This window comes from Oncorhynchus mykiss, unplaced genomic scaffold (genome assembly GCF_013265735.2).
Source record: "Oncorhynchus mykiss isolate Arlee unplaced genomic scaffold, USDA_OmykA_1.1 un_scaffold_191, whole genome shotgun sequence".
NCBI classification, from domain to species: domain Eukaryota; kingdom Metazoa; phylum Chordata; class Actinopteri; order Salmoniformes; family Salmonidae; genus Oncorhynchus; species Oncorhynchus mykiss.
In genome coordinates, this window is record NW_023493677.1 from 362,817 (window position 1) to 388,113 (window position 25,297).

At 42.4% G+C, this 25,297-nt stretch overlaps 1 protein-coding gene across 2 annotated transcripts in view; it reads right to left on the reverse strand.

Annotated features, from left to right (window-relative positions):
- The window catches only part of LOC110513585 (CD9 antigen), a 37,782-nt gene that overhangs the window by 2,143 nt on the left and 10,342 nt on the right, over positions 1-25,297 (reverse strand). Inside the window, exons 1-5 of one of the 2 annotated variants that reach the window (XM_036972734.1) lie at positions 23,041-23,351; positions 3,922-4,024; positions 1,420-1,517; positions 1,020-1,094; positions 143-244 (exon numbers count right to left, since the gene is read on the reverse strand). In XM_036972734.1, the coding sequence (XP_036828629.1) occupies positions 143-244; positions 1,020-1,094; positions 1,420-1,517; positions 3,922-4,024; positions 23,041-23,106 (444 nt within the window). In that variant the 5' untranslated portion in view covers positions 23,107-23,351. Of the gene's footprint in view, positions 1-142; positions 245-1,019; positions 1,095-1,419; positions 1,518-3,921; positions 4,025-23,040; positions 23,352-25,297 lie in introns of those variants that run through there. The other variant, XM_036972733.1, reaches the window with a different exon arrangement.

Genomic DNA, 25,297 nt, shown 5'->3' on the forward strand with positions numbered 1-25,297 from the left:
AGACAGACAGACCCTGGATTGTTATGTTAGAGTTATGTGTGTCTGTACAGACAGACAGACAGACAGACAGAGACAGACAGACAGACAGAGACAGACAGACAGACACACTGGACTGTTATGTTGGAGTTGTGTGTGTACTCACTCCAAAGTGTATGAGGCGTAATGTCTCCTTCAGGGCCTCCTGCTTGGTGTTCATGTAGTTATTGTAAGTCTGCTTGTAGAACTCTGTGATGTCTTCCACCACCTAGACAGAGACAGACGGGGGAGACAAGGGACGCCGGAGGGGAGAGACAGACATGGGGTGGGGAGAGACAGAGAGGGAAGGGGGAGACAGACAGGGGGTGGGGGGAGACAGACAGGGGGTGGGGAGAGACAGACAGGGGGGAGAGAAGAGAGACAGAGAGGGAAGGGGGAGACAGAAGGGGGGTGGGGAGAGACAGAGAGGGAAGGGGGAGACAGACGGGGGGTGGGGAGAGACAGAGAGGGAAGGGGGAGACAGACAGGGGGTGGGGGGAGACAGACAGGGGGTGGGGAGAGACAGACAGGGGGGAGAGAAGAGAGACAGAGAGGGAAGGGGGAGACAGACGGGGGGTGGGGAGAGACAGAGAGGGAAGGGGGAGACAGACGGGGGGTGGGGAGAGACAGAGAGGGAAGGGGGAGACAGACAGGGGGTGGGGAGAGACAGAGAGGGAAGGGGGAGACAGACAGGGGGTGGGGAGAGACAGAGAGGGAAGGGGGAGACAGACAGGGGGTGGGGAGAGACAGAGAGGGAAGGGGGAGACAGACAGGGGGTGGGGAGAGACAGAGAGGGAAGGGGGAGACAGACAGGGGGTGGGGAGAGACAGACAGGGGGGAGAGAAGAGAGACAGACAGGGGAGGGGGAGACAGACAGGAGGAGAGGAGAGGAGAGACATGAGAATGGAGAGATGCTAAGGTTTTGTATTGATCTGTAATAGATGGTCTGATGGTCTGTCCACAGTAAGAACAACAAACAGTGAAACAGCCTCTGAGTGTGTTACCGTATCTTTATTGGAGAGCCCCCAGATCCCTGCTGCTACCTCCACCCCAAAGATCAACAACAGGAAGAAGAAGAACTGGAGAGAGGGAGAACGAGAGACAGACAGGGGGTGGGGAGAGAGACAGATAGGGGGCGGGGAGAGAGACAGACAGGGGGCGGGGAGAGAGACAGACAGGGGGGAGAAACCAGGGGGCGGGGAGAGAGACAGACAGGGGGCGGGGAGAGAGACAGACAGGGGGGAGAAACCAGGGGGCGGGGAGAGAGACAGACAGGGGGTGGGAAGAGAGACAGACAGGGGAGAGAGACAGACAGGGGGAGAACGAGAGACAGACAGGGTGTGAGGCCTTGCAATGAAAAGTATGTTATCATTGTATTCTATGATCACCATCATTGATCCTCACCAGTCCGAGCATACAGGGGGATTCCTTAATGGCTCCACAGCAGCCCAGGAACCCAACAACCATCATCAACGCCCCCGCAGCGATCAGAATATACACACCTGTGGACCACACACACCATGCACACACACACACACACACCACACACACCATGCACACACACCATGAATACACACCACGCACACACACCATACACACACACCATGAATACACACCACGCACACACACCATACACACACACCATGCACACACACACACACACCACACGCACCATGCACACACACCATGAATACACCCCACGCACACGCACCATACACACACACCATGCACACGCACCATACACACACACCATGCACACACACCATGCACACACACCATACACACACACACCATACACACACACACACACCATACACACACACCATGCACACACACCATACACACACACCACACACACACACACCATACACACACACACCATGCACACACACCATGCACACACACACCATACACACACACACCATGCACACACATCATGCACACACACACACACACACACACACACACCATACACACACACACACACCATACACACACCATGCGCACACACCATACACACACACACACACCATACACACACACACACACCATGCACACACACCATGCACACACACCATACACACACACCATGCACACACACCATACACACACACCATGAATACACACCATGCACACATAGCAGCCCTCTGTAACCCTGGTGACATAGCAGCCCTCTCTAACCCTGGTGATATAGCAGCCCTCTCTAACCATGGTGACATAGCAGCCCTCTGTAACCCTGGTGACATAGCAGCCCTCTGTAACCCTGGTGACATAGCAGCCCTCTGTAACCCTGGTGATATAGCTGCCCTCTGTAACCCTGGTGACATAGCAGCCCTCTGTAACCCTGGTGACATAGCAGCCCTCTGTAACCCTGGTGATATAGCAGCCCTCTGTAACCCTGGTGATATAGCTGCCCTCTGTAACCCTGGTGACATAGCAGCCCTCTGTAACCCTGGTGACATAGCAGCCCTCTGTAACCCTGGTGACATAGCAGCCCTCTCTAACCCTGGTGACATAGCAGCCCTCTGTAACCCAGCTGACATAGCAGCCCTCTGTAACCCTGGTGACATAGCAGCCCTCTGTAACCCTGGTGACATAGCAGCCCTCTGTAACCCTGGTGATATAGCAGCCCTCTGGAGACATGATGATACACCCTCCACCCTATTAGGTCTCACACACTGGACAGCAGTTATATATAGAAAGAAAGAAAAAATGCAGGAAAGCAAGCAAGAAAGAAGGAACATCTTTCTGTGACAGTTCTTCAGAGAAAACGGGAAACAAAAGGACAGAAACAATGCTGTCCCTGACTCTGTCCCTGACCCCTGACTCTGTCCCTGACCCCTGACTCTGTCCCTGACTTTGTCCCTGACCCCTGACTCTGTCCCTGACCCCTGACTCTGTCCCTGACTCTGTCCCTGACTCTGTCCCTGACCCCTGACTCTGTCCCTGACTCTGTCCCTGACCCCTGACTCTGTCCCTGACCCCTGACTCTGTCCCTGACTCTGTCCCTGACCCCTGACTCTGTCCCTGACCCTTGACTCTGTCCCTGACCCCTGTCCCTGACTCTGTCCCTGACCCCTGACTCTGTCCCTGACTCTGTCCCTGACCCCTGACTCTGTCCCTGACCCCTTACCCTGTCCCTGACTCTGTCCCTGACCCCTTACCCTGACTCTGTCCCTGACCCCTGACTCTGTCCCCGACCCCTTACCCTGTCCCTGACTCTGTCCCTGACCCCTGACTCTGTCCCTGACCCCTGACTCTGTCCCTGACCCCTGACTCTGTCCCTGACCCCTTAACCTGTCCCTGACTCTGTCCCTGACCCCTGTCCCTGACTCTGTCCCTGACCCCTGACTCTGTCCCCTGTCCCTGACTCTGTCCCCTGACCCCTGACTCTGTCCCTGACCCCTGTCCCTGACTCTGTCCCTGACCCCTGACTCTGTCCCTGACCCCTTACCCTGTCCCTGACCCCTGTCCCTGACTCTGTCCCTGACTCCTGACTCTGTCCCTGACCCCTTACCCTGACCCCTGTCCCTGACTCTTCCCAGATCCCTTACCCTGTCCCTGACCCCTTGCCCTGCCCCTGACCCCTGTCCCTGACTCTGTCCCTGACCCCTGACTCTGTCCCTGACCCCTGACTCTGTCCCTGACCCCTTTTCCTGACCCCTGCCCCTTTGTCCCTTTGTCCCTGACCCCTGTCCCTGACCTCTGACCCTGTGTAGAGAACTAAGTGTGTGTGTGTGTGTGTTAGAAACCTATTTGTGGACCTTCGAGTTTCTAACAGACATGATGATACCACTAGCTGAGAGGAGATATTTTATGGTGTAGGGGTTAGGGTGTAGGGGTTATGGTTAGGGGTGAGAAGTTGGATTTAAGGTATAGGGGTTAGGGGTGAGAGCTCAGTCTTACCGGTGAAGAAGACAGAAGGAGAGTCCTCTCCACTGAACAGTCCCTCAGTCCGAGAGTCAAAACGCAGCCACAGCCCTACGGCCAACACTCCTGTTCCTGCCAACTGACACATGCACACCCACACACACATACGTTAGAAACAGTGTAAAGAACAGTTCAGATTTTGGGAATGATACCCAGCAGGCACTTATCCTCGACTACCCCCCCCCCCCCCCCCCCCCCCCCCCCCCCACACACTTTCTAGAAAACTGGTTTCAGGCTGCTACATCCATTATAATATAATGGTAATATAATAATATAATAGTAATATAATAATATAAGACATATAATAATATAAAGTAATATAATAATATAGTAATATAATATAATAATATAAAGTAATATAATAATATAGTAATATAATATAATAATATAACAGTAATATAATAATATAGTAATATAATAATATAAAGTAATATAATAATATAGTAATATAATATAATAATATAACAGTAATATAATAATATAGTAATATAATATAATAATATAGTAATATAATAATATAATAGTAATATAATAATATAGTAATATAATATAATAATATAAAGTAATATAATAATATAGTAATATAATATAATAATATAAAGTAATATAATAATATAATAGTAATATAATAATATAGTAATATAATATAATAATATAAAGTAATATAATAATATAATAGTAATATAATAATATAGTAATATAATATAATAATATAAAGTAATATAATAATATAGTAATATAATAATATAAAGTAATATAATAATATAGTAATATAATATAATAATATAGTAATATAATAATATAGTAATATAATATAATAATATAGTAATATAATAATATAAAGTAATATAATAATATAGTAATATAATATAATAATATAATAGTAATATAATAATATAGTAATATAATAATATAGTAATATAATAATATAGTAATATAATAATATAGTAATATAATATAATAATATAAAGTAATATAATAATATAGTAATATAATAATATAGTAATATAATAATATAGTAATATAATATAATAATATAAAGTAATATAATAATATAGTAATATAATAATATAAAGTAATATAATAATGTAGTAATATAATAATATAGTAATATAATAATATAGTAATATAGTATAATAATATAAAGTAATATAATAATATAATAGTAATATAATAATATAGTAATATAATATAATAATATAAAGTAATATAATAATATAGTAATATAATAATATAAAGTAATATAATAATGTAGTAATATAATAATATAGTAATATAATAATATAGTAATATAGTATAATAATATAAAGTAATATAATAATATAATAGTAATATAATAATATAGTAATATAATATAATAATATAAAGTAATATAATAATATAGTAATATAATAATATAGTAATATAATAATATAGTAATATAATAATATAGTAATATAATATAATAATATAACAGTAATATAATAATATAGTAATATAATATAATAATATAAAGTAATATAATAATATAAAGTAATATAATAATATAGTAATATAATATAATAATATAAAGTAATATAATAATATAGTAATATAATAATATAAAGTAATATAATAATATAGTAATATAATAATATAGTAATATAATAATATAGTAATATAATATAATAATATAAAGTAATATAATAATATAGTAATATAATAATATAGTAATATAATAATATAGTAATATAATATAATAATATAAAGTAATATAATAATATAGTAATATAATAATATAAAGTAATATAATAATGTAGTAATATAATAATATAGTAATATAATAATATAGTAATATAGTATAATAATGTAAAGTAATATAATAATGTAGTAATATAATATAATAATGTAAAGTAATATAATAATATAGTAATATAATATAATAATATAAAGTAATATAATAATATAAAGTAATATAATAATATAATAGTAATATAATAATATAGTAATATAATATAATAATGTAAAGTAATATAATAATATAGTAATATAATATAATAATGTAAAGTAATATAATAATATAGTAATATAATATAATAATATAAAGTAATATAATAATATAAAGTAATATAATAATATAATAGTAATATAATAATATAGTAATATAATATAATAATATAGTAATATAATATAATAATATAGTAATATAATATAATAATATAGTAATATAATATTATAATAATATAAAGTAATATAATAATATAGTAATATAATATAAGAATATAAAGTAATATAATAATATAATAGTAACGACACACCAAACTGGAAGTCTTCTGACTAGCTTGGAAAGACAGTACTGTGCAGTACCGAAGAGCCCTTACTGCTGCTCGATCATCCTATTTTTCTAACTTAATTGAGGAAAATAAGAACAATCCGAAATTCCTTTTTGATACTGTCGCAAAGCTAACTAAAAAGCAGCATTCCCCAAGAGAGGATGACTTTCACTTTAGCAGTGATAAATTCATGAACTTCTTTGAGGAAAAGATTATGATTATTAGAAAGCAAATTACGGACTCTTCCTTAAATCTGCGTATTCCTTCAAAGCTCAGTTGTCCTGAGTCTGCACAACTCTGCCAGGACCTAGGATCAAGAGAGACACTCAAGTGTTTTAGTACTATATCTCTTGACACAATGATGAAAATAATCATGGCCTCTAAACCTTCAAGCTGCATACTGGACCCTATTCCAACTAAACTACTGAAAGAGCTGCTTCCTGTGCTTGGCCCTCCTATGTTGAACATAATAAACGGCTCTCTATCCACCGGATGTGTACCAAACTCACTAAAAGTGGCAGTAATAAAGCCTCTCTTGAAAAAGCCAAACCTTGACCCAGAAAATATAAAAAACTATCGGCCTATATCGAATCTTCCATTCCTCTCAAAAATTTTAGAAAAGGCTGTTGCGCAACAACTCACTGCCTTCCTGAAGACAAACAATGTATACGAAATGCTTCAGTCTGGTTTTAGACCCCATCATAGCACTGAGACGGCACTTGTGAAGGTGGTAAATGACATTTTAATGGCATCGGACCGAGGCTCTGCATCTGTCCTCGTGCTCCTAGACCTTAGTGCTGCTTTTGATACCATCGATCACCACATTATTTTGGAGAGATTGGAAACCCAAATTGGTCTACACGGACAAGTTCTGGCCTGGTTTAGATCTTATCTGTCGGAAAGATATCAGTTTGTCTCTGTGAATGGTCTGTCCTCTGACAAATCAACTGTACATTTCGGTGTTCCTCAAGGTTCCGTTTTAGGACCACTATTGTTTTCACTATATATTTTACCTCTTGGGGATGTTATTCGAAAACATAATGTTAACTTTCACTGCTATGCGGATGACACACAGCTGTACATTTCAATTAAACATGGTGAAGCCCCAAAATTGCCCTTGCTAGAAGAATGTGTTTCAGACATAAGGAAGTGGATGGCTGCAAACTTTCTACTTTTAAACTCGGACAAAACAGAGATGCTTGTTCTAGGTCCCAAGAAACAAAGAGATCTTCTGTTGAATCTGACAATTAATCTTAATGGTTGTACAGTCGTCTCAAATAAAACTGTGAAGGACCTCGGCGTTACTCTGGACCCTGATCTCTCTTTTGAAGAACATATCAAGACCATTTCAAGGACAGCTTTTTTTCCATCTACGTAACATTGCAAAAATCAGGAACTTTCTGTCCAAAAATGATGCAGAAAAATTAATCCATGCTTTTGTCACTTCCAGGTTAGACTACTGCAATGCTCTACTTTCCGGCTACCCGGATAAAGCACTAAATAAACTTCAGTTAGTGCTAAATACGGCTGCTAGAATCCTGACTAGAACCAAACAATTTGATCATATTACTCCAGTGCTAGCCTCTCTACACTGGCTTCCTGTCAAAGCAAGGGCTGATTTCAAGGTTTTACTGCTAACCTACAAAGCATTACATGGGCTTGCTCCTATCTATCTCTCTGATTTGGTCCTGCCGTACATACCTACACGTACGCTACGGTCACAAGACGCAGGCCTCCTAATTGTCCCTAGAATTTTTAAGCAAACAGCTGGAGGCAGGGCTTTCTCCTATAGAGCTCCATTTTTATGGAACGGTCTGCCTACCCATGTCAGAGACGCAAACTCGGTCTCAACCTTTAAGTCTCTACTGAAGACTCATCTCTTCAGTGGGTCATATGATTGAGTGTAGTCTGGCCCAGGAGTGGGAGGGTGAACGGAAAGGCTCTGGAGCAACGAACCACCCTTGCTGTCTCTGCCTGGCCGGTTCCCCTCTTTCCACTGGGATTCTCTGCCTCTAACCCTATTACAGGGGCTGAGTCACTGGCTTTACTGGGGCTCTCTCATGCCGTCCCTGGAGGGGGTGCGTCACCTGAGTGGGTTGAGTCACTGATGTGGTCATCCTGTCTGGGTTGGCGCCCCCCCCCCCCCCCTTAAGTTGTGCCGTGGCGGAGGTCTTTGTGGGCTATACTCAGCCTCAGACCTGAGCCCTAGGACCATGCCCCAGGACTACCTGACATGATGACTCCTTGCTGTCCCCAGTCCACCTGGCTGTGCTGCTGCTCCAGTTTCAACTGTTCTGCCTTATTATTATTCAACCATGCTGATCATTTATGAACATTTGAACATCTTGGCCATGTTCTGTTATAATCTCCACCCGGCACAGCCAGAAGAGGACTGGCCATCCCACATATGCTCTCTCTAATTCTCTCTTTCTTTCTCTCTCTCGGAGGACCTGAGCCCTAGGACCATGCCCCAGGAATACCTGACATGATGACTCCTTGCTGTCCCCAGTCCACCTGGCTGTGCTGCTGCTCCAGTTTCAACTGTTCTGCCTTATTATTATTCGACCATGCTGGTCATTTATGAACATTTGAACATCTTGACCATGTTTTGTTATAATCTCCACCCGGCACAGCCAGAAGAGGACTGGCCACCCCACATAGCCTGGTTCCTCTCTAGGTTTCTTCCTAGGTTTTGGCCTTTCTAGGGAGTTTTTCCTAGCCACCGTGCTTCTTCACCTGCATTGCTTGCTGTTTGGGGTTTTAGGCTGGGTTTCTGTACAGCACTTTGAGATATCAGCTGATGTACGAAGGGCTATATAAAATAAATTTGATTGATTGAAATTTGATATAATAATATAAAGTAATATAATAATATAATAGTAATATAATAATATAAAGTAATATAATAATATAATAGTAATATAATAATATAAAGTAATATAATAATATAATAGTAATATAATAATATAAAGTAATATAATAATATAATAATATAATAATATAATAGTAATATAATAATATAATAATATAGACATATAATAGTATAGAAATATAATAATATAATAATATAGACATATAATAGTAATATAATAATATATAAATATAATAATGTAATAGTAATATAATAGTAATATAATAATATAATAATATAGACATATAATAGTATAGAAATATAATAATATAATAATATAGACATATAATAGTAATATAATAATATATAAATATAATAATATAATAGTAATATAATAATATAAAGTAATATAATAATATAATAATATAGACATATAATAGTAATATAATAATATAATAATATAGACATATAATAGTAATATAATAATATAATAATATAGACATATAATAGTAATATAATAATATATAAATATAATAATGTAATAGTAATATAATAGTAATATAATAATATAATAATATAGACATATAATAGTATAGAAATATAATAATATAATAATATGGAAATATAATAATATAACAGTAATAGAGTAATATAATAATATAGACATATAATAGTATAGAAATATAATAATATAATAATAATATAGACATATAATAATATAATAGTAATATAATAATACAAAAGTAATATTTTAATATGGAAATATAATAATATGGAAAAATAATATAATAGTAATATAATAATGTGATACTATAGACATAATAATATAGAAATATAATAATTTACTAATATAGTAATATAATAATACAAAAGTAATATTTTAATATAATAATTTAATAGTAATATAATATAATAATATAGACATATGATAAAATAATAGTAATATAATAATATAATAGTAATATAATAATATAGTAATATAATAATATATAGGCTAATATATAGGCTCCTACTGGAGCCTTATGGAAGGTTATGGCAGATAAATGGGGATATTCTGGACCCTCTATGGCATAGAGAGGGTGCTTTTAGTGAAACAGTCAAAGCTGTAGGGGCTTCAGGCCTCTCATTCAGAGAGCAGGTAACTATGCCTCTGCCCGTCTCCTTTTTTGAGGAGAAGTGTAATAAAGTGTAATATAACCTGATTTGCTTGCTGTTTGGGGTTTTAGGCTGGGTTTCTGTACAGCACTTTGAGATATCAGCTGATGTACAAAGGGCTTTAATATAAATCAATTTGATTTGAAGTGTCAACATCAATTTCTCTTCTCTGACCGCTGTCCTGTCAATCTGTTGGGCAGGGACCTCCTGTGTAAACTGGGCATCAACATAACATGTGGCCGAACCGGTTTAACCGTTATTCATGAGGAAGAGGAGGAAGAGGTGGAGCAATTGATGTTAATGTCTGAGTTTTGTAACTGGTATTATGCATGGGATGTTGATGATGAGGTGCCCAATATTGCTCATGTTTTCTCAATGGCCAAAACCCATTAGGGCCACGAGGGCAGTTTCATGTCTGAAGCAGGGTTACATTGCACCTCCCATTTTTCACCATTGACAAGAGATCTCCATTATGAGAAACAATGGCTGTGTGCTACATCACAGGATGAGTCAGTGCAGTGTGAGGGTTTATACTGTAGCAGTGATTTCTGTGATTTAGGGGTTAATCTAACCCCTGCACAAAAAGACCTCTACCTGTTTGAGGATAACTCACCACGTGTCCCTGTCAAAATCAGATAGAGTAGAATAGCCGGATACTGGAATTTGGATTAAATGCTTGGTTGATACTATAGACTGGGAGATGCGGGGGAGCAATTGAGAGGGGTCCCTTTCTACCAGGCGCCCATTTAGACCCTGATGGGTCAACATATTCACCCAGCACACTGACAAGTTGTTACCCACTCAGTTGGGAAACACCAACTGAGAGGGGTGTGCATGGTGTTGATCAGGTTTATTTTTCTACAAATATCATGTTGGTGAGTGAAGACTCACTCCTCCTGAGAGGGGTCCCTGAATGCCTATGGGCAAGGGACAAATATGATTTTGGTAGAATGAAGGGAGCTGAGCCAATGGTAGTCACTCCTAAAGATACCAGGCATCCATCTAGAGCACAGTATCCACTCAGTAGGGAGGCAATAGCAGGTATTACACCTGTTCATGCATCCTTGTTAGCTAATGGTGCTTTAATTCCCTGTCCAGAATCACCCTGTAACACCCCTATCTGGGGCGGCAGGGTAGCCTAGTGGTTAGAGCGTTGGACTAGTAACCAGCAGGGTAGCCTAGTGGTTAGAGTGTTGGACTAGTAACCAGCAGGGTAGCCTAGTGGTTAGAGTGTTGGACTAGTAACCAGCAGGGTTGCCTAGTGGTTAGAGCGTTGGACTAGTAACCAGCAGGGTAGCCTAGTGGTTAGAGCGTTGGACTAGTAACCAGCAGGGTAGCCTAGTGGTTAGAGCGTTGGACTAGTAACCAGCAGGTAGCCTAGTGGTTAGAGCGTTGGACTAGTAACCAGCAGGTAGCCTAGTGGTTAGAGCGTTGGACTAGTAACCAGCAGGTATTCTAGTGGTTAGAGTGTTGGACTAGTAACCAGCAGGGTCGCCTAGTGGTTAGAGCGTTGGACTAGTAACCAGCAGGGTAGCCTAGTGGTTAGAGCGTTGGACTAGTAACCAGCAGGTAGACTAGTGGTTAGAGAGTTGGACTAGTAAGCGTTGGACTAGCCTTAGTGCAAAATCTGTAGGGTTTTATACCCCCTGAGGACAGCACTCTGATTCAGTATGTGGATGAATCAGCACTCTGATTCAGTATGTGGATGAATCAGCACTCTGATTCAGTATGTGGATGAATCAGCACTCTGATTCAGTATGTGGATGAATCAGCACTCTGATTCAGTATGTGGATGAATCAGCACTCTGATTCAGTATGTGGATGAATCAGCACTCTGATTCAGTATGTGGATGAATCAGCACTCTGATTCAGTATGTGGATGAATCAGCACTCTGATTCAGTATGTGGATGAATCAGCATTCTGGTTCAGTATGTGGATGATTTGTTGTTGTGCTCCAGCTCAATGGAATCTTGTGAAACTGATACTGCGGCTCTGTTGATATTTCTGTCCACAAAGTTTCAAAGAAGAAGTTACAGTTGGTTTCACAGACAGTGAAGTATCTGGGTCATGACAGCACTCCCAATGGCAGGCAGCTGGGCACAGAGAGGATACAGGCTATTCTCTCCGTCCCACAGCCGGTTACTCAACAACACATGATGTCATTGACTGGTATGGCAGGGTATTGTAGGGCGTGGTTACCTGACTATGCTGAGGTGGTGCAGCCGCTTACTGACCTTATTTATTATGGCCACAAAATGGCTGTGAGGGACAAAATGAAGTGGACACCAGAGGGACTGACTGCTCTGACCAGACTTGAACAACTCATGACTACTTCTCCCTGTGTGGAGCTCCCTGACCAGTCTAAACCTTTTAACTGCTTTGTTTGTGAGAAAAATGGTTTTATGTAATCTGTTTTAACACAGGATCATGGAGGAAAGCAGCGCCCAGTTGGGTATTATTCCAAACAGCTGGACAGTGTAGCCAGAGGTCTGGTTTGTTGTTTGAGAGCTGTGGCTGCAGCTACTGCATCTGTGATGGCTTGTGCAGACATTGTTGTCATGTGTGAACTCACTGTACACGTGCCTCATGCAGTTCATGCTCTTATTTCACAGGCAAAGACGGCCCATCTGACACCAGCTCCACTCCTCCATTATCAGAATGACGGCCCATCAAACACCAGCTCCATTATCAGAATGACGGCCCATCAAACACCAGCTCCATTATCAGAATGACGGCCCATCTAACACTAGCTCCACTGCTACATTATCAGAATGACGGCCCATCTAACACCAGCTACATTATCAGAATGATGGCCCATCTAACACCAGCTCCACTCCTCCATTGTCAGAATGACGGCCCATCTAACACCAGCTACATTATCAGAATGATGGCCCATCTAACACCAGCTCCACTACTCCATTATCAGAATGACAGCCCATCTAACACCAGCTCCACTCCTCCATTATCAGAATGACGGCCCATCTAACACCAGCTCCATTATCAGAATGATGGCCCATCTAACACCAGCTCCACTACTCCATTATCAGAATGACGGCCCATCTAACACCAGCTCTACTGCTGTATTATCAGAATGTTCTTCTTACAATGTCTCATGTGACCCTGAATAGGTGCACTGAGGACGATGGAGAGCCGCACGACTGTGCTGCCCTGGTGGAGCTTGTCTCTAAACCAAGGTTGGATTTAACTGATGTCCCTTTGCTAAACACACATGTGGAACTGTTTGTAGATGGCTGAGAAAGGAGAACCATTGGTTGCGTATGCGGTTACTACTGCCTCAACCACACTGGAAAGTGCTAAATTACCCTCCCACCTTTCTGCCCAAGCAGCAGAACTCTATGCACTCACTAGAGCTGGCATATTAGCTAAAGGCCAGTCTGCTATCATCTATACAGATAGCAGATATGTCTTTGGTTTGGTACATGATTTGGTACTCTGTGGAAACAGCGTTGCTTCCTGACCTCCTCCTCTGGTAAGACAATCTCTCATTCAAAACTTGTTTATACTAGATGCTATTTGGCTCCCTTCTGAAGTTGCTATTTGTAAGTGCATCGCTCATGCTAACTCTTCCGACCCTGTCTCCAAAGGTAACGCTATGGCTGACTTGGCAACTAAGGCAGCAGCTGTCTCCGTGGAGGCCCCTGTGTTACAGATGGTTTAACTTCCTGATCATAACGGCAGGGTAGCCTAGTGGTTAGAGCGGTTGGACTAGTAACCGGAAAGCTGCAAGTTCAAACCCTGACAAGTTCAAAAGCTGACAAGGTACAAATCTGTCGTTCTGCCCCTGAACAGGCAGTTAACCCACTGTTCCCAGGCCGTCATTGAAAATAAGAATTTGTTCTTAACTGACTTGCCTGGTTAAATAAAGGTCAAATAAAAAAAATAAAAAATAACCTCTTCTCTCTCACTGATATCTCTGACTTGCAATCATCTGTGGTTCCTGTTGAGTTGAGGAAGTGGAAACGACTATGTACATACTGTATGACCAGGTGCAGAAACTCTGGCTGGGCCCGGCTGGGCTACCAGTCTTACCACGTTCATGTTTCCCCTACTTAGCTAAGTTGTCACATGGAAGGGATCATGTGTCAAAGGGGGGAGTTGTGATTTTGTAAATACATTTTGGTTTGCACCTTGGTTTTCTGTGTTTGCTGAACAATTTTGTGCAAAATATGTGATTTGTATGACTAACAACATGGGAAGAGGAATTCCCATGCCACTGTCGACTCATCTGACCCCTCAAGGACCATTTGAACAAATAATGATGGATTTTATTGAACTCTCTCCTTGTCAGGGTTACAAATATTGTCTGGTGATAGTGGATGCCTTCTCCAAGTGGGTAGAGGCTTTCCCATGTCGACATCCCACTGCTATGGCAGTGGCCAAGAATCATCCCAAGGTGGGGGTTACCATCTAAATTAACCAGCGACAATGGCTCCCACTTTGTAAACCTGGTGATACAGAACTTGTCTGAGATTCTGCAGATAGACCTCAGGACCCATTGTAGCTAGCTATAAGCCGCAATCTGGCAGTTTAAATGAACGCCCTAATTAGACCCTAAAATCTAGACCCTAAGAATGTGAAGCTTATTGCAGAGACAGGGCTTTCCTGGGTCACTGTGATGCCCCTGGCTCTGATGTACATGTGAGGGCTGTTGGGGATGAATCAGAATTAGTTGGGTAACATAGATAAGATGTTTTATTTGCATTATATGCTTGTGAGTTACTTCTCATCAGAATGTATCTTGTTGTACTATAGTGGTGGCCATTTGCAGTTATCTGTTCTCTGTCCTGGGTTCAGTTACTTGGGCCGCAGAGAGGGGAGAGGTCAAGCTTGTCGTCATGTGTAAACGTATTTTTTAAACCATGTGAAGGGATGATTGATGGGGAACCAATTATCTCTTGGCTCCACAATGTATGTGTGCCAGCCACTCCCTATGTTTCCCATCAGGGAGAGGAGGATGGCAGTGTCTGGAACCATTCTATGTTCCCTCTCTCGACCTAGAGGCTCACTTTCCTCTCCGTGAGCTTGTCCAGAATTGGTTGTATTTGGGATGGGAGTGTCTAAAATGACAATTGATATATATCATTGGGTGGGGGTAATGTATTGGTACCATTTTGTACCAAGAACGAGATAAGAGCTTTGTTTAGGAGACCAAACTGAACGATAATTTATAGCCAACGCTGTCTGGCTAGGGGATATTCCTCTCTGAAGTAAAGTCTTTCTTTGTGTAAGTTCCTAAGACCTGTGGTTTGTCATGTCGTCTAGGGGGGGTGGATCTTTGTGTAAGTTCCTAAGACCTGTGGTTTGTCATGTCGTCTAGGGGGGGTGGATCTTTGTGTAAGTTCCTAAGACCTGTGGGTTGTCATGTCGTCTAGGGGGGGTGGATCTTTGTGTAAGTTCCTAAGACCTGTGGTTTGTCATGTCGTCTAGGGGGGGTGGATCTTTGTGTAAGTTCCTAAGACCTGTGGTTTGTCATGTCGTCTAGGGGGGGTGGATCTTTGTGTAAGTTCCTAAGACCTGTGGGTTGTCATGTTGTCTAGGGGGGGTGGATCTTTGTGTAAGTTCCTAAGACCTGTGGTTTGTCATGTCGTCTAGGGGGGGTGGATCTTTGTGTAAGTTCCTAAGACCTGTGGTTTGTCATGTCGACTAGGGGGGGGTGGATCTTTGTGTAAGTTCCTAAGACCTGTGGTTTGTCATGTCGTCTAGGGGGGGTGGATCTTTGTGTAAGTTCCTAAGACCTGTGGTTTGTCATGTCGTCTAGGGGGGGTGGATCTTTGTGTAAGTTCCTAAGACCTGTGGTTTGTCATGTCGTCTAGGGGGGGTGGATCTTTGTGTAAGTTCCTAAGACCTGTGGTTTGTCATGTCGTCTAGGGGGGGTGGATCTTTGTGTAAGTTCCTAAGACCTGTGGTTTGTCATGTCGTCTAGGGGGGGTGGATCTTTGTGTAAGTTCCTAAGACCTGTGGGTTGTCATGTCGTCTAGGGGGGGTGGATCTTTGTGTAAGTTCCTAAGACCTGTGGTTTGTCATGTCGTCTAGGGGGGGTGGATCTTTGTGTAAGTTCCTAAGACCTGTGGTTTGTCATGTCGACTAGGGGGGGGTGGATCTTTGTGTAAGTTCCTAAGACCTGTGGTTTGTCATGTCGTCTAGGGGGGGTGGATCTTTGTGTAAGTTCCTAAGACCTGTGGTTTGTCATGTCGTCTAGGGGGGGTGGATCTTTGTGTAAGTTCCTAAGACCTGTGGTTTGTCATGTCGTCTAGGGGGGGTGGATCTTTGTGTAAGTTCCTAAGACCTGTGGTTTGTCATGTCGTCTAGGGGGGGTGGATCTTTGTGTAAGTTCCTAAGACCTGTGGTTTGTCATGTCGACTAGGGGGGGTGGATCTTTGTGTAAGTTCCTAAGACCTGTGGTTTGTCATGTCGACTAGGGGGGGTGGATCTTTGTGTAAGTTCCTAAGACCTGTGGTTTGTCATGTCGTCTAGGGGGGGTGGATCTTTGTGTAAGTTCCTAAGACCTGTGGTTTGTCATGTCGTCTAGGGGGGGTGGATCTTTGTGTAAGTTCCTAAGACCTGTGGTTTGTCATGTCGACTAGGGGGGGTGGATCTTTGTGTAAGTTCCTAAGACCTGTGGTTTGTCATGTCGACTAGGGGGGGTGGATCTTTGTGTAAGTTCCTAAGACCTGTGGTTTGTCATGTCGTCTAGGGGGGGTGGATCTTTGTGTAAGTTCCTAAGACCTGTGGTTTGTCATGTCGTCTAGGGGGGGTGGATCTTTGCTATAAAAGATCCCAGTTGCCATTATGTTGAGGACTCTCAACTTTTCATTAGAGATACTGAACTGTTGAAAGTCAAAATGCTTTGCAAAAGCTGAATTATTATTAAAGGTGAAGATTAAGCATAACTCTGACTGGTGTGTGATTTGCTCTCTCATCATTTGGTAATTAAGGAAATATCCACGACAGGGCGGCCCCACAGAACCACTGGATTGGCTCCTCATGAGGTTCTGACAGGTAGACCAATGAGGATGATCAATTCCCCCTTCCCACAGAACAAGTTGACACTTATGGGCTGTGACAATGAAGTTATTGTACTGCTCTAAACAATGTTCTGAAGGCAATTTTCCCCAGAGTGAAAGCGGCTCTACCCCAGCCACTGGTGGGGATCCTGCACAAACTGCAACCAGGTGACTGGCTGGTGGTGAAAGACATGAGACCAAAGCATTGGAACCAGCAGAGGTGGACTGGACCATACCAGGTGATGCTGATTACTCCCAGTGCTGTTCGTGTAGCTGAGAGGTCTACTTGGATCCACGCCATGACCGTTCAGTCCCATGGCGAGACTTAATTAACAGCCACTCCAGCTCGAGCCAACGGCAGACTCAGGACAGGAGTCCAGCAAACAATAACCGCTCCAGTACCGGAAGAAGCAGAAGGTCAATGCATCCACTGGATGAGCATCACAGTAGGAATCCCGAGGGAAACACTTGGTGGTCACTGCTTAACTATACAGTAAAGACTGAACCGATGTTAGGAAATACCTCCTGTTATGTATGTAGTTTGTTTCCACATTCAGCGATCTCCCCATTCTTACAGTATTCAGTAGAGGTCAGCATTAATGACACTCTATGTGCACTAGAAGGGCTCTTATCCAATGAGAACACAGGGGGTCAACCCTCACTAGGTAGAACACTGAGGGATAAATGCATTAATGACACTCTATGTGCACTAGAAGGGCTCTTATCCCATGAGAACACAGGGGGTCAACCCTCACTAGGTAGAACACTGAGGGATAAATACAAAATAACAACGATTTACGAGTGGGATTTTATTGTTCACATTGGTGCAGTAGAATCATCTTAGAACCTAGATACCAGAACCTATTCAAATCCAACCCCGGCAAACCCCATTCAGAACCTGTCCTGATCCAACCCCGGCGAACCCCATTCAGAACCTGTCCTGATCCAACCCCGGCGAATCCCATTCAGAACCTGTCCTGATCCAACCACCGGCGAACCCCATTCAGAACCTGTCCTGATCCAACCCCGGCGAACCCCATTCAGAACCTGTCCTGATCCAACCCCGGCGAACCCCATTCAGAACCTGTCCTGATCCAACCCCGGCGAACCCCATTCAGAACCTGTCCTGATCCAACCCCGACGAACCCCATTCACCTGTCCTGATCCAACCCCGGCGAACCCCATTCAGAACCTGTCCTGATCCAACCCCGGCGAACCCCATTCAGAACCTGTCCTGATCCAACCCCGGCGAACCCCATTCAGAACCTGTCCTGATCCAACCCCGGCGAACCTCCATTCAGAACCTGTCCTGATCCAACCCCGGCAAACCCCATTCAGAACCTGTCCTGATCCAACCCTGGCAAACCTCCATTTCAGATCCTAATGGTCAGTATGTTATTGTGGCTTGTATACTGAATTCGAAACCAATAACCGTGGTCAATTTATACTGTATATAACAAGGCAGACAGAATTTCAAAGAAGCATTTATGCAAGTACAAGATAGAGGTAAGGGCTTTGGCCTTCCTCACTTCAAACTGTATTATTGGGCTGCTAATCTGAACATTGTCTTTCTGGAGGGAAAGTTTACCTGGGATCTGTCAGAATTATATGCCTTCATGGCTTTTGATTGAGCAAGCCTCCTGTCAATGTTCCTCACTCCCTGCACTTGTTAATAGTCCAGAATATGTGGAAAAAGACACTTATGACTCTAATCCAGTCATTTGTCATACTCTTATGATCTGGAAACAGATGAGGTATTTTCTTAACATACCCACTCTTTACATTGACAGCCCAATTTGTCTGAATCGTGCTTTCCACCCTGCATTGGATGATGTGGTGTTTTCACAGTGGAGGGAGAAGGGGCTCACAACAATTGGTAATCTATACATAGATGGCCAGTTAGCTTCATTTCAACAATTACAGGGCAGACACTATTAAAAGGGTCGGTCTCTAGACTGTATGATGTGCTACAGGCCCTCATAGAGGTATCCACAGACACTATTAAAAGGGTCGGTCTCTAGACTGTATGATGTGCTACAGGCCCCCATAGAGGTATCCACAGACACTATTAAAAGGGTCGGTCTCTAGACTGTATGATGTGCTATAGGCCCTCATAGAGGTATCCACAGACACTATTAAAAAGGTCGGTCTCTAGACTATATGATGTGCTACAGGCCCCCATAGAGGTATCCACAGACACTATTAAAAGGGTCGGTCTCTAGACTGTATGATGTGCTACAGGCCCCCATAGAGGTATCCATAGACACTATTAAAAGGGTCGGTCTCTAGACTGTATGATGTGCTATAGGCCCTCATAGAGGTATCCACAGACACTATTAAAAAGGTCGGTCTCTAGACTATATGATGTGCTACAGGCCCCCATAGAGGTATCCACAGACACTATTAAAAGGGTCGGTCTCTAGACTGTATGATGTGCTACAGGCCCCCATAGAGGTATCCATAGACACTATTAAAAGGGTCGGTCTCTAGACTGTATGATGTGCTACAGACCCACATAGAGGTATCCACAGACACTATTAAAAGGGTCGGTCTCTAGACTGTATGATGTGCTACAGGCCCTCATAGAGGTATCCACAGACACTATTAAAAGGGCTTGGGAACAAGAACTTGGTTCAGAAATCTCAAATGAGGACTGGGTAGAAGCTCTCAGATGAGGACTGGGTAGAAGCTCTCAGATGAGGACTGGGTAGAAGCTCTCAGATGAGGACTGAGTAGAAGCTCTCAGATGAGGACTGAGTCGAAGCTCTGAGATGAGGACTGGGTAGAAGCTCTCAGATGAGGACTGGATAGAAGCTCTCAGATGAGGACTGGGTAGAAGCTCTCAGATGAGGACTGGGTAGAAGCTCTCAGATGAGGACTGAGTAGAAGCTCTGAGATGAGGACTGGGTAGAAGCTCTCAGATGAGGACTGGATAGAAGCTCTCAGATGAGGACTGGGTAGAAGCTCTCAGATGAGGACTGGGTAGAAGCTCTCAGATGAGGACTGAGTAGAAGCTCTGAGATGAGGACTGGGTAGAAGCTCTCAGATGAGGACTGGATAGAAGCTCTGAGATGAGGACTGAGTAGAAGCTCTCAGATGAGGACTGGGTAGAAGCTCTCATTATCATTGTGAATAAAGTTAGTCATTATCATTGTGAATAGAAGCTCTCAGATAATGATAATGACCAACTTTATTCACCACGATAATGACTAAATGTATTCACAATGATAATGACTAACATTATCCACACAGGTAATGACTCAGATTGTGAGTAGAAGCTCTCAGATGAGGACTGGGTAGAAGCTCTCAGATGAGGACTGGGTAGAAGCTCTCAGATGAGGACTGGGTAGAAGCTCTGAGATGAGGACTGAGTAGAAGCTCTCAGATGAGGACTGGGTAGAAGCTCTCAGATGAGGAATGGGTAGAAGCTCTCAGATGAGGACTGGGTAGAAGCTCTGAGATGAGGACTGAGTAGAAGCTCTCAGATGAGGACTGGGTAGAAGCTCTCAGATGAGGACTGGGTAGAAGCTCTCAGATGAGGACTGGGTAGAAGCTCTCAGGAATATAAACCACAGTTCAGTGAATGCCTGACTCAGCCATGTACAGTTTAAGGTGATACACAGGTTACGTTACTCAAAAGTAAAACTGCATGAAATATTCCTGGACACCTCACCACTGTGTGAGAGGTGCAAGCAGGATGAGGGGACGTTGACCCACTTATTTTGGACATGTCCTAAGTTACAGGCTTAATGGGCTCTCATTTTTGATGACTTATCTAAAGCCTTCGATAGGGTTCTAGCCCCAGACCCATTGACCGCTCTGTTTGGTACAGGTGATGGGAATAACCACGAAGGGAAGGCTGTCTCTCTTTGTACTCTATTAGCCAAGAGGCTCATATTGCAATTTTGGAAATTGGAGACTGTACCTACCTTTGAAATGTGGTTACGGGATTTAGGGAATGTAATACATATGAAAAGATACGATACAATACCTCCAATAGAAGTCTGTTTTACAAAATATGTCAGCCGATACTGGATAAATGGTCGAGTCCCGCTTCATAACTGGGTTGACGATCTGCTGCTACTCTGTGCTGTACTCCACTCAACATTTATTTTGGGTTTAACTACACTGCTTGTAATGACTATATGCTGTCTTCTTATACATGGACCACCTAATAGGATTTAGTTTTATTTTGTGTATGTGTGAGTTCAGTTTAGTTCTGTCCTCTAAATTGGCCATCCCATTCAACAGTACAATGAATGTCAATGTTTGTATTGCTGTCTTTATAAAAAAATATAATAACATAAGACCTGGATGATATATCACACACAGTCAGACAGAGAGTATCTCAGGGATACCTTACCAACCAAGGGAAACAACCAGACACTCGTCCAGTCTGATTTAGCTTCTCAGTGTTAATCATTCTCTTTTCTCACTATGGTCAACAAACAGCTGACCACCAAAATGCTGATAACATTGTAAAAGAGAAGAGAGAATGTGACAAAAGAGAGAGGGTCATTTTTTTAACTAGGCAAGGAAGTTGTGCCGAAATTCTGATTTACAATGACAGCCTACCGAGGAACAGTGGGTTAACTGCCTTGTTCAGGGGCAGAACAACAGATGGGGATTCGAGCCAGCAACCTTTCAGTTACTGGCTCAATGCTCTAACCAGAGGGCTACCTGCCACCCAGGCTCAGGTAAGAGGGGACTCAGTAGAGAGAATATGAGACAGAAGTTCGATATCTCAGAGCACTTAGACAGAAGTTCGATATCTCAGAGCACTTAGACAGAAGTTCGATATCTCAGAGCACTTAGACAGAAGTTCGATATCTCAGAGCACTTAGACAGAAGTTCGATATCTCAGAGCACTTAGACAGAAGTTCGATATCTCAGAGCACTTAGACAGAAGTTCGATATCTCAGAGCACTTAGACAGAAGTTCGATATCTCAGAGCACTTAGACAGAAGTTCGATATCTCAGAGCACTTAGACAGAAGTTCGATATCTCAGAGCACTTAGACAGAAGTTCGATATCTCAGAGCACTTAGACAGAAGTTCGATATCTCAGAGCACTTAGACAGAAGTTCGATATCTCAGAGCACTTAGACAGAAGTTCGATATCTCAGAGCACTTAGACAGAAGTTCGATATCTCAGAGCACTTAGACAGAAGTTCGATATCTCAGAGCACTTAGACAGAAGTTCGATATCTCAGAGCACTTAGACAGAAGTTCGATATCTCAGAGCACTTAGACAGAAGTTCGATATCTCAGAGCACTTAGACAGAAGTTCGATATCTCAGAGCACTTAGACAGAAGTTCGATATCTCAGAGCACTTAGACAGAAGTTCGATATCTCAGAGCACTTAGACAGAAGTTCGATATCTCAGAGCACTTAGACAGAAGTTCGATATCTCAGAGCACTTAGACAGAAGTTCGATATCTCAGAGCACTTAGACAGAAGTTCGATATCTCAGAGCACTTAGACAGAAGTTCGATATCTCAGAGCACTTAGACAGAAGTTCGATATCTCAGAGCACTTAGACAGAAGTTCGATATCTCAGAGCACTTAGACAGAAGTTCGATATCTCAGAGCACTTAGACAGAAGTTCGATATCTCAGAGCACTTAGACAGAAGTTCGATATCTCAGAGCACTTAGACAGAAGTTCGATATCTCAGAGCACTTAGACAGAAGTTCGATATCTCAGAGCACTTAGACAGAAGTTCGATATCTCAGAGCACTTAGACAGAAGTTCGATATCTCAGAGCACTTACCCAGAAGAGGAAGTTGAACATGAACATCAGGTATTTGATGCATTTGATTCCTCCTACGACTCCCATGGTAAAATACAGCACAGGTCTGGTGGTGGAGAGAAATATCCCAGACAAGTCTAGTCGGAGTTAAACCTGCGTTTCCCAGACAAGTCTAGTCGGAGTTAAACCTGCGGTTCCCAGAGAAGTCTCGTCAGAGTTAAACCGACGGTTCCCAGAGAAGTCGAGTCACACAGAGTTAAACCGACGGTTCCCAGAGAAGTCTCGTCAGAGTTAAACCGACGGTTCCCAGAGAAGTCTCGTCAGAGTTAAACCTACGGTTCCCAGAGAAGTCGAGTCACACAGAGTTAAACCGACGGTTCCCAGAGAAGTCTTGTCAGAGTTAAACCGACGGTTCCCAGAGAAGTCTCGTCAGAGTTAAACCTACGGTTCCCAGAGAAGTCTCGTCAGAGTTAAACCGACAGTTCCCAGAGAAGTCTAGTCAGAGTTAAACCTGCGGTTCCCAGAGAAGTCTAGTCAGAGTTAAACCGACGGTTCCCAGAGAAGTCTAGTCAGAGTTAAACCTGCGGTTCCCAGAGAAGTCTAGTCAGAGTTAAACCGACGGTTCCCAGAGAAGTCTAGTCAGAGTTAAACCTGCGGTTCCCAGAGAAGTCTAGTCAGAGTTAAACCTACAGTTCCCAGAGAAGTCTCGTCAGAGTTAAACCTGCGGTTCCCAGAGAAGTCGAGTCAGAGTTAAACCTGTGGAAAGAAACCTGTGAATGAACACGAAGGAGAGAGGTCTGTGGAGAATTCCTGAGCCACACCCTCCAACCTCACTTGTTCTTTGTTAGTCAGTCAGTCAAGCAGGAAGGGAGGGGCTCGACTAAAGCTTACAACAAGCTCTACGCAGACGCAAGATTCTGAGTGTTGCAATGTTGTTTTTCCTCGTACCTGCATTCAACATACCTTTCTTACTACCTGAAAATGGAGACATATCATTCCTTCCTCAGCCATGGGGGCAGGATTTCGCTTGGTTCCTTGATCTGATCTATAGATTATACACAGTGCCTTCGGAAAGTATTCAGACCCCTTGACCTTTTCCACATTCTGTTACGTTACAGCCTTATTGTCACGGATCCTTCCAGAACGTTCATCACACACACCTGTCCCCTATTCCCACTGATTATTACTTGTATAAGTGGTGCCCTTTGGTTTCTATTGGGCTGTTGATTATTGTTACTATGTCCGTTGGTGCGTGTGAGTACCTGTGCTGTGTGTTTTGGGCTTTCGTGCCATTGTGGATTGTGCAGATGATTACGGGTCTCGTCCCGTGTGTTAAACATTGGGCGCTTGTGTTATTTATTTGAGGTATTCCTCGCTCTTTTGTTTTGGGTTTCTACCCTGTGTTTTGTTACGTGTTTGTTTGGTCTTCGACTTAATCCATTTTAGAATAAGGCTGTAACGTACCAAAATGTGGAAAAAGTTAAGGAGTCAAAAAGTCAAGGAGTCTGAGTCTGGCTCTAACCAACTGTGCAATTTTTAAGTAATAAAAAGGTATTGGGTGAACAATAGATAAGTAAAGAAATAAAAAGGTATTAGAATCTACCCAAAAAGGTATTTTGTTTAGAAGTAATAACTATTGTGAAATGGTAGAACCGGCTGTAGTCTATTGGACCAGACCATCACATAGAGATGAAGGCCTTGTTTCTATTGGACCAGACCATCACATGGATATGAAGGCCTTGTTTCTATTGGACCAGACCATCACATGTAGATGAAGGCCTTGTTTCTATTGGACCAGACTTTCACATGTAGATGAAGGCCTTGTTTCTATTGGACCAGGCCATTTATATAGGATCAGATCATCAGACTGTGTAGAGTGTCTCCATCTAGTGGTGGAAATAGAACACTGCAGGTCAGATGTACCAGTTATGGTGATGATGAGGCAGAGGAGGAGCTTGTTGACTCCAATAGTTCTCTGTTCTGCCAGCCACATGATAGTAGAGGTAGCTAAGCCTCCTGGAGATTTACTACTGGATGTGCAGGTTTTTGTTCCAGCCCTGCTCTAGAAAACCTGATTTTAAGTTCATTTGGATTTTTTCATTTCACATCCATTAAGACTAAAATAATCCTCAACTTGTTTTTATATCTTTCAATATGTTTTTTAAATGTTATTTTCTAAAGCATTGAATGACTGTATTTCATTGTTTTACACAGTTTTTGTCCTGTCTCACACCCAGACTTTTGACATTCTGCTACGTATTGCTGTAAGGATCGTCGT